Source organism: Sebastes umbrosus, unplaced genomic scaffold (genome assembly GCF_015220745.1).
Source record: "Sebastes umbrosus isolate fSebUmb1 unplaced genomic scaffold, fSebUmb1.pri scaffold_120_arrow_ctg1, whole genome shotgun sequence".
In the NCBI taxonomy this organism is placed as follows: domain Eukaryota; kingdom Metazoa; phylum Chordata; class Actinopteri; order Perciformes; family Sebastidae; genus Sebastes; species Sebastes umbrosus.
This window is the reverse complement of record NW_023618451.1, coordinates 77,501-86,800: the sequence shown is the minus strand read 5'-3', so window position 1 is coordinate 86,800 and position 9,300 is coordinate 77,501. Positions and strand designations below refer to the sequence as shown.

Genomic DNA, 9,300 nt, shown 5'->3' with positions numbered 1-9,300 from the left:
TTACAGGGTGGTAGTAGTACTTTAACTAGTAACAGAGTATATTTACAGGGTGGTAGTAGTACTTTAACTAGTAACAGAGTATATTTACAGGGTGGTAGTAGTACTTTAACTAGTAACAGAGTATATTTACAGGGTGGTAGTAGTACTTTAACTAGTAACAGAGTATATTTACAGGGTGGTAGTAGTACTTTAACTAGTAACAGAGTATATTTACAGGGTGGTAGTAGTACTTTAACTAGTAACAGAGTATATTTACAGGGTGGTAGTAGTACTTTAACTAGTAACAGAGTATATTTACAGGGTGGTAGTAGTACTTTAACTTCAGTAACTGAAGTGTTGTGTTTATGTTTTGGTTGATGGGCGGAGGTCCGTGGGAGGGGGGCGGTCTGTGGGGGGGGGGGGTGACGGGTCACTTCCTGCTGGAGAGACAATAAAAGAGACGAATCAGAGTGAGACCCAGTCAGAACCTGCTGGACCGACCCGGACCTGATCCAGACCATCAGAACTGAACTGATCCAGACCATCAGAACCGATCCAGACCATCAGAACCGACCCACTTGGAGCAGTCAGCTGAGTATCTGTCCAGGATGTGGGTGTTTCTGATGATGGTGTGTCTGCTGGACCAGAACCAGGCTGCACCGGTAGGTATTGATCTGCTGATCAGCTGATCGGTGGAGAGGTGTGAGCGATCAATGATGACATGTGTATGTGTGTTGTACAGTTACCACGGCAACAGGGCAGCCTCCAGCCCGTCCTCCAACAACTGGACCAGACGACAGTGAGTACACTACATTAGTACTGTAGTAGTGGTACTAGTGGTACTAGTAGTAGTAGTAGTACTAGTGGTACTAGACATGTGTTTAGTATTACCCACCCTTTCATAGAATACGGCAGTACAAGTACAAATCAAACTGAATAAGAAGTATTTTCAGTGAAATGTACTTGAAGTACTAGAAGTATTTAGTAACCTGTAAAGCTGTGACTCACCTGTAGTCCTCCTGCACAGGTGAGCTCACCTGTAGTGCTCCTGCACAGGTGAGCTCACCTGTAGTGCTCCTGCGAAGCTGTGACTCACCTGTAGTCCTCCTGCACATGTGAGCTCACCTGTAGTCCTCCTGCACAGGTGAGCTCACCTGTAGTCCTCCTGCACATGTGAGCTCACCTGTAGTCCTCCTGCACATGTGAACTCACCTGTAGTCCTCCTGCACATGTGAGCTCACTTGTAGTCCTCCTGCACATGTGAGCTCACCTGTAGTCCTCCTGCACATGTGAGCTCACCTGTAGTCCTCCTGCACAGGTGAGCTCACCTGTAGTAATCCTGTAAAGCTGTGACTCACCTGTAGTGCTCCTGCACAGGTGAGCTCACCTGTAGTCCTCCTGTAAAGCTGTGACTCACCTGTAGTGCTCCTGCACAGGTGAGCTCACCTGTAGTCCTCCTGTAAAGCTGTGACTCACCTGTAGTGCTCCTGACCAGGTGAGCTCACCTGTAGTCCTCCTGACCAGGTGAGCTCACCTGTAGTGCTCCTGACCAGGTGAGCTCACCTGTAGTGCTCCTACACAGGTGAGCTCAGGCTCCCTCCCTCTCCTGTCGTACTGATGAGACAGTAGGGAGTCCTCAGTAGCAGGTACAGGTGAGAGGATGATTTGTCCTCTCTGTGTCTGCAGCCTTCTTCCATCTATGATGACGGCCAGCAGAGAACATCCTCCTCTTCCTCCTCCTCCTCCTCCTCTTCATCTTCATCATCAGTTTCCTCCGAGTCGAGCCAGAGTTCAGAGGTCAGAGGTCACCTGAGTTACACAGTTCTCACCAGAACATGACAACACATACTGTTAGAGGACATTTATCCTAAAGTCTAGTCAGCAGCTCCCGACCAATCAGAGCGTCTCTTTGTCCTCGGCGGTGACGTCACTCCAGTTCAGCAGGTGACGGGTTCGTTCTGTCACCTGCTGAACTTCTACCGCGTTCCGCTCTGCAGACTGACGTTCCGTCTTTAACACACAACGTCTGGCTAAAGGAATCCTTACTCTCTAATTCTGCTCTCGTATGAAGAAGCCCAGTGAATCACCTGACAGCTGATCAGTCTAAAAACTCCTCTGACTTCCTCATTCACTTCAACGACGGAGTCACAGCAGCATCTAGTGGTCGCTAGAGGAGCTGCAGCTGATTGGTCACAAGGTAAAAGACCTGATGACATCATAGAACTGACTCTGATTGGTTGGTTTCACAGGAGCCTCAAAAACAGCTGAGTGAAGGACAGAACCTGGAGAACACGGTACCACACACACACACACACACACACACACACACACACACTGTTACATGTGATGTGTGATGTCATTGTGTGTCTATGATGTCATATCCTGCAGACTGTGGAGCAGGTGGACTCGTCCCAGGAGGTGAGCTGTCAATCAAACCTGATCAATCTAATCAATCAGGTGACTGCAGCTTAAGTGACGGTGTGTGTGTGTGTGTGTGTGCGTGTGTGCGTGTGCGTGTGCATGTGCATGTGTCAGAGCTCGGAGCTCCTCCCGTCTCCTAGCAACAGCACCAGTCTGTGGCTCAATGAACTGGTTTCACTGGGAGAAGTAGACACAGGAGACGCCAGCGCGGCGAGCAGAGAGCGCCGAAACCAGGTGAGGTCATACGTGTGACATCACAACAACACGTCACATGACATCACAACACGTGTTTCCTCTGACCCCCCCGCTCTCCCTCCCTCAGGCACTGGTGTCAACCTTTCACCACCTCCTGAGTCCACGGCGACTCGGCGGACGGGGACTCGTAGCTGTCGCCGAGGGAGGCGTGGCCATCGGAGAGGAGATCGACAGCGAGTTTCCCCGACTGCTGGACGACAGCACGGAGACGGCAGACGCCGGGCTGACCTTCGACCACGCCCACCACCACGGCTACCATGGAAACGAGGCGGGGCTAGAGCTGGGGCTGTGACCGAGGCCACGCCCCCCCTGTCCTGTTGACAGCTACCAATCAGTAATCAATCAATTATCTGATTTATAATCGCTTTACTAATCATATCGATCATGTTTATCACCTGTCAGCTCGTTGTTAAGAATAATCAATAATTAACGATCAATAAAAGCTCATCTATTATTCATAACGATCAATAAAAACTCATCTATTATTCATAACGATCAATAAAAACTCATCTATTATTCATAACGATCAATAAAAACTCATCTATTATTCATAACGATCAATAAAACTCATCTATTATTCAAAACGATCAATAAAAACTCATCTATTATTCAAAACGATCAATAAAACTCATCTATTATTCATAACGATCAATAAAACTCATCTATTATTCATAACGATCAATAAAAACTCATCTATTATTCATAACGATCAATAAAACTCATCTATTATTCATAACGATCAATAAAAACTCATCTATTATTCATAACGATCAATAAAACTCATCTATTATTCATAACGATCAATAAAAGCTCATCTATTATTCAAAACGATCAATAAAAACTCATCTATTATTCATAACGATCAATAAAAACTCATCTATTATTCATAACGATCAATAAAAACTCATATTAAACTGGTTTAATATGCCGAAACTAGAAATGATTGATTACCAAACGTTACCACGGCGACACCATGTGGCCACTAAACCAACGGCTCCCAGGATTAATTACCAAAAGTTATTCCTCATTTTTCGTCAACTTCCACCCCGGTCTTTTCAAAATAAAACTACCTGTGTAGCTTCAGGAAGAGACGGCGGTTTGGGTTAAAATAACTCGGATGTTACGTGACAAATAAATAAATCAACTTCTTGCCTCACACGGGGCACCATAGTGGACTACATCCACCCCGACCTCCTCTCTAGGCGGCGTTCGTCGTTCTTTATACTTCCTGGTTCACGGTTACGTGGATTACATCCTATTTAACTTAGCTGGGTATATATAGGATATAGGATATAGGATAGACTGTATATGAACTACAGTGTGTTACTGTTAGTAAGTTTAGCGACCAACAGCCTGAAGAAACGTCCTGGAAACTATCTAAATAAAATCTGAATGTTTTCGCTGTGTATCTCCGACACGTTTCATCTGATCATGTTTGTTTTTCTGTGATTGGTTGAAGTCTTTAACTCTTAATATTATTATTATTATTATATATATATATTATTACTATCTTATCTGCTCTGATTCAGGAAGCTGAAATAAGATCTCAAGATTCTATTATTTCTCAGATGATGTTTGATGTTAACAGGAAACGCTGAGCTGTAATAACGTGACTGTATATTCATTATTATTATTAGTACGTGTATCTTCTGTTCAATCCGATGTTTGTCAATAAACATTCTATAAACAGAATTATTGTCGTCATCTTATGTTATAGATTCTATATCATCATGTGGTTTCATTATAGATTTAACAGCGACAGTAAAGTCTACAGTAGTAGTATTATATGTATTATTACTCACTCATTTAGAAGTGATTTATAATTTATAATTATGTGATATGATTTATAGATTAATGTGAGGGTGTAGTAACTGCTGCTGTCACAGGGGGGGGGGTAGTCTGAATGACGGAGCTTTATTGTGAAAGGGTTATTAAAATAGAGTCTTTTATTTGTTTAAAAACACGTCATTGGTCAGCAGGTCTGGTTGTGTTTGGTGATTTAAAGGTTAAATGTTATCTCTAAAGCTGTCTTTATTTATTATATAAACAGTATATATATATATATATATATATATATATATATATATATATATACACACAGTATATATATATATATATATATATATAGTATATATGTGTTTTAATCGTATATTTCTGGTCAGGAAGCATCAAAGCTGCGTCCTTAAAGACAACGAGAGGAAGGTAAAGTGATGAATCAGCTTTAATCAACACATAAAGTCTCTATTCAGACAATCACCTGACGTTCCACTTCCTGTCAGACGTGTCACTTCCTGTCAGACGTGTCACTTCCTGTCAGCGTCCAGGCAGGTCACACGGGGTGAGGACAATCACCCACAATCCTTTGCTTGAGCCTGTGTGAACCAATCACATTCACAGAGATCCCTGTGGTTCAATCAGAGTTTATTCTCCTCTGTGATGTCATCCAGCCAATCAGCAGCCGGCTCACCAAGTCAAATATATAAAAGAACCAATCAGCTTCCTCCTCTCCGTCGGTAAGCCACAGTCCAGGGCCGTTACCGTGGAGACGGACACCTTGCTTCCTGCCCTGGTGACATCACTTCCTGTGGGCAGGGCCTTTGTGGAACAGGTAGATCGGCCGCTGGTTACCTGGAAACACACACGGGCTGTCATCAGGACGAGCCAATCAGATCACTCAGAGAGAGAGTACCTGTGTGTGCACCTGTGAGTACCTGTGTGTGTACCTGTGAGTGTACCTGTGAGTACCTGTTTGTGTACCTGTGAGTACCTATGTGTGTACCTGTGAGTACCTGTGTGTACCTATGTGTGTACCTGTGAGTACCTGTGTGTACCTATGTGTGTACCTGTGAGTGTACCTGTGAGTACCTGTGTGAGTACCTGTGTGAGTACCTGTGAGTACCTATGTGTGTACCTGTGAGTACCTGTGTGTGTACCTGTGTGTGTACCTGTGAGTACCTGTGTGTATACCTGTATGTACCTGTGTGAGTACCTGTGTGTGTACCTTTGTGTACCTGTGAGTACCTGTGTGAGTACCTGTGTGTGTATCTGTGTTTACCTGTGTGTATACCTGTGTGTGCCTGTGTTAGTACCTGTGTGAGTACCTGTGTGTGTACCTGTGTGTGTGTACCTGTGTGTGTACCTGTGAGTACCTGTGTGTGTACCTGTGAGTACCTGTGTGTGTACCTGTGAGTACCTGTGTGAGTGATGAGTCTGTAGGAGGTGAATCCTACGCTGTCAGTCAGGTAACAGGTGAACTGTTCAGGTCTCAGTCTGATACTCCTCAAGGTACGACACCACGTCTCCTAGAAAACAACAACAACTCTCATTATATCCTGTACATGCATATGTGTGTATATATAAATCTATATAGTGTATATATTACCGAGGCCCTCTTGCTGTGGCCGTAGCTGCTCCACGGTTGTGGCTCCAGGATGAATAATCCGCCCGGCGACAGGCTCTGATAGGCTCGTCTGAACAGCGTGACCACGCCCCCGTCACCTGACTGCAGCTGCACCCACTTGGTCACGCCCAGACACACGATGACATCATACTGACCGCGCCCGGGCCACGCCTCCCGCCCTGACACGTAGTCACCCTGTGGGAGGAGTCACAGCTGTGATGTCAGCAGGGACATGATGAGGTCAGAGGTCAGAGGCTGTCAGGTGTGAGAGACTCACCTGAATGAAGGTGATGTTGGCGGGGAACCTGGAGGAGGAGGAGGAGGGTGATGGGAGGAGGAGAGGAGGAGCAGAGAGAGGACCTCGACTCACCCTGAACGACAGAGGGAGGGAGAGGAGAGACAGAGCCTGCTGGAACTCCTCCATCACCTCCTCCTCCTCCTCCTCCTCCTTCCTCTCCTCCTCCCTCTTCTCCTCCTTCTTCCTCTCCTCCTCCCTCTTCTCCTCCTCCTCCTCTCCTCCCCCTCTCTCCCTCTTCCTTGGAGAAGAGGAGGAGCGTCCCGGCGTTCCTCTCCTCCTCCTCCTCCTCTCCTCCACCACCAGGTCATGTGACAGGAAGTGCCTGATGTTCTGCTTGGCGGCGTGGACCAGTCTCTGGTCTAGCTCCACCCCCAGGATGTGGGCGGGGTCAAACCTGCGGGCGACGGCCAGCGTCAGGTGACCGGCGCCACAGCCCACGTCTAGCACCTTCTTGTCTCTGAACCAATCGGCTTCCAGGAGGCGGAGCCGCGGGTCCTCCTCCGCCCCGACGCACCCCTCCCATCCGTCACCGTAGAAACCGTGGTAACCATAGTAACAGCTGTGGTTGCCGTACCGGTAGCGGTGCTTGTCCTTCTTCCTCTCCGGTGGCTGAGCAGAGCCGGGCTGAGGTCCTCCACACCTGCGGCACAGAGGTCATGTGATCAGGCAGCCAATCAGGTTACATAGGTTATAATTCACTGCAGGTGTAACACTCACCTGCCGGCTTTAGCCCCGCCCACCAGCGGCGTGTGGAATCTGGTTGGCTGAGCTGCGGTTGCCGTGGTGTTGGTGTTTGCAGAGCAATCCGCCGTCTTGGTCGAGGTGGTGCGGCGCCGTCTCCGTTGGCGACCGTCGCCCTGGTTACCGGGCTTGTGGGCGCGGCCCGGCGGAGGGTGGCTGTGTCTCCTGGGGAGGATTGGGGGCGGGGCTACGTCGTCCCGACAGGTGATGGCGGTGTTGAGTTCACAGGGGAGAGGAGACGCTGAGACGCTGCTCTCTCCGGTCAACAGAGGAACTACACACAACACAACCAACAGCTCCTTAACACACTGCAGCCTCCACCAGGTGAGCACATCCAGGTGTGTCTGACTCACCTGTCGGTCCAGCTGTGGAGGGAAACAGTCGAGCAGGTAGCACCTCCCTCTCTGCTGCTGCTGCTGCTGCTGCTGCTCCTCCTCCTCCTCCTCCTCCTCCTCCTCCTCCTCCGTGGTGTCTGGTCCGGTGTCTCCTCCTGGACTTCAGGGGGGACAACAAGACTCCCCCCCCCCCCTTCCCGTCCCTGCCCCCTCCCTTCAGGTTCAGGGGGTCGGTGATGTCACGGGGAACCAGGATCTCTACGGGGTCTCCGCCCCGCGATGGCAGGGGGGAGCACTTTGGTGTCTCCTGATTGGTCGCCCTGCAGAGGAAAGAGTTTAATGATCGTGTTCGATGAATCCATCGATCGTTTAATCGACCGAAGTCTAACCTGTCGACTAAAGGTCTCACCTGTCGTCTTACCTGTCGACTAAAGGTCTCACCTGTCGTCTTACCCGTCGACTAAAGGTCTCACCTGTCGTCTTACCTGTCGACTAAACGTCTCACCTGTCGTCTTACCTGTCGACTAAAGGTCTCACCTGTCGTCTTACCCGTCGACTAAACATCTCACCTGTCGACTAAACGTCTCACCTGTCGTCTTACCTGTCGACTAAAGGTCTCACCTGTCGACTAAACGTCTCACCTGTCGACTAAACGTCTCACCTGTCGTCTTACCCGTCGACTAAAGGTCTCACTTGTCGTCTTACCTGTCGACTAAACGCCTCACCTGTCGTCTTACCTGTCTACTAAAGGTCTCACCTGTCGACTAAATGTCTCACCTGTCGACTAAAGGTCTTACCTGTCTACTAAACCTCTCACCTGTCTACTAAAGGTCTCACCTGTCGACTAAACATCTAACCTGTCGACTAAACGTCTTACCCATCTACTAAAGGTCTCACCTGTCTACTAAAGGTCTCATCTGTTGTCTAAACGTCTTACCTGTCTACTAAAGGTCTCACCTGTCTACTAAAGGTCTCACCTGTCGACTAAACATCTAACCTGTCGACTAAAGGTCTTACCTGTCTACTAAACGTCTCACCTGTCGACTAAAGGTCTTACCCGTCTACTAAAGGTCTCACCTGTCGTCTTACCTGTCGACTAAACGCCTCACCTGTCGTCTTACCTGTCTACTAAAGGTCTCACCTGTCGACTAAACGCCTCACCTGTCATCTCACCTGTCGACTAAAGGTCTTACCTGTCTACTAAAGGTCTCACCTGTCGACTAAACGTCTCACCTGTCTACTAAACCTCTCACCTGTCTACTAAAGGTCTCACCTGTCGACTAAACATCTAACCTGTCGATTAAACGTCTTACCCGTCTACTAAAGGTCTCACCTGTCTACTAAAGGTCTCATCTGTTGTCTAAACGTCTTACCTGTCTACTAAACGTCTCACCTGTCTACTAAAGGTCTCACCTGTCGACTAAACATCTAACCTGTCGACTAAAGGTCTTACCCGTCTACTAAACATCTAACCCGTCTACTAAAGGTCTCACCTGTCTACTAAAGGTCTCACCTGTCTACTAAAGGTCTCACCTGTTGTCTAAACGTCTTACCTGTTGACGTCTTCGTCCAACAGAGAGTTGAGGTTCAGCGGGTCAAAGATGTTCCCGCCCAACAGGAAGTGACTTGGCAGCACGGGCTCTGATTGGCTGTCGCTGATGGCGCGCCGGCGGCGCTTGGCCAGCCCCTTGAAGCCGACGCCCATGGAGTATCGCCTCTTTGCGATTCGTTGAGTGGGGGGAGCGGAGGCGAGGGCGGTCTGACTGTTGCCGGGCAACTGGAGGCCATTTTTAGGACGCAGGGGGCGGGTCTTAGCCAGCTGCGGCTGCTCTGATAGGCTGATGGTGGCGGGGAAGGCGGGGCTGACCTCA

The 9,300-nt window shown here is 48.4% G+C and overlaps 2 protein-coding genes across 2 annotated transcripts in view; one reads left to right on the top strand and one right to left on the bottom strand.

The window, feature by feature from the left end:
- Positions 1 to 446: 446 nt before the first annotated feature.
- LOC119484254 (cell wall integrity and stress response component 1-like) lies at positions 447 to 4,347 on the top strand. The gene is made up of 7 exons (XM_037762952.1): positions 447 to 641; positions 722 to 778; positions 1,666 to 1,776; positions 2,229 to 2,273; positions 2,368 to 2,397; positions 2,515 to 2,634; positions 2,723 to 4,347. Exons 1-7 carry the CDS (start codon positions 588 to 590, stop codon positions 2,945 to 2,947), a joined length of 642 nt encoding a protein of 213 aa, XP_037618880.1. The 5' UTR covers positions 447 to 587; the 3' UTR covers positions 2,948 to 4,347.
- Positions 4,348 to 4,858: 511 nt separating this feature from the next.
- The window catches only part of LOC119484255 (7SK snRNA methylphosphate capping enzyme-like), a 5,647-nt gene continuing 1,205 nt past the window's right edge, over positions 4,859 to 9,300 (bottom strand). The window contains exons 2-9 of the mRNA XM_037762953.1: positions 8,983 to 9,300; positions 7,448 to 7,749; positions 7,071 to 7,368; positions 6,610 to 6,993; positions 6,333 to 6,492; positions 6,038 to 6,250; positions 5,849 to 5,957; positions 4,859 to 5,283 (exon numbers count right to left, since the gene is read on the bottom strand). The exon at positions 8,983 to 9,300 is cut by the window's right edge and continues 48 nt beyond it. Coding sequence (XP_037618881.1) covers positions 5,231 to 5,283; positions 5,849 to 5,957; positions 6,038 to 6,250; positions 6,333 to 6,492; positions 6,610 to 6,993; positions 7,071 to 7,368; positions 7,448 to 7,749; positions 8,983 to 9,300 — 1,837 coding nt within the window. The 3' untranslated portion in view covers positions 4,859 to 5,230. The remainder of the gene's footprint in view (positions 5,284 to 5,848; positions 5,958 to 6,037; positions 6,251 to 6,332; positions 6,493 to 6,609; positions 6,994 to 7,070; positions 7,369 to 7,447; positions 7,750 to 8,982) is intronic.

Coding starts and splice junctions, on each gene's coding strand:
- LOC119484254 (XM_037762952.1), top strand. CDS start 588: ATGTGGGTGTTTCTGATGATGGTGTGTCTGCTGGACCAGAACCAGGCT. Junction 642..721: donor ACCAGAACCAGGCTGCACCG/GTAGGTATTGAT, acceptor TGTGTTGTACAG/TTACCACGGCAACAGGGCAG. Junction 2,635..2,722: donor GCAGAGAGCGCCGAAACCAG/GTGAGGTCATAC, acceptor TCCCTCCCTCAG/GCACTGGTGTCAACCTTTCA.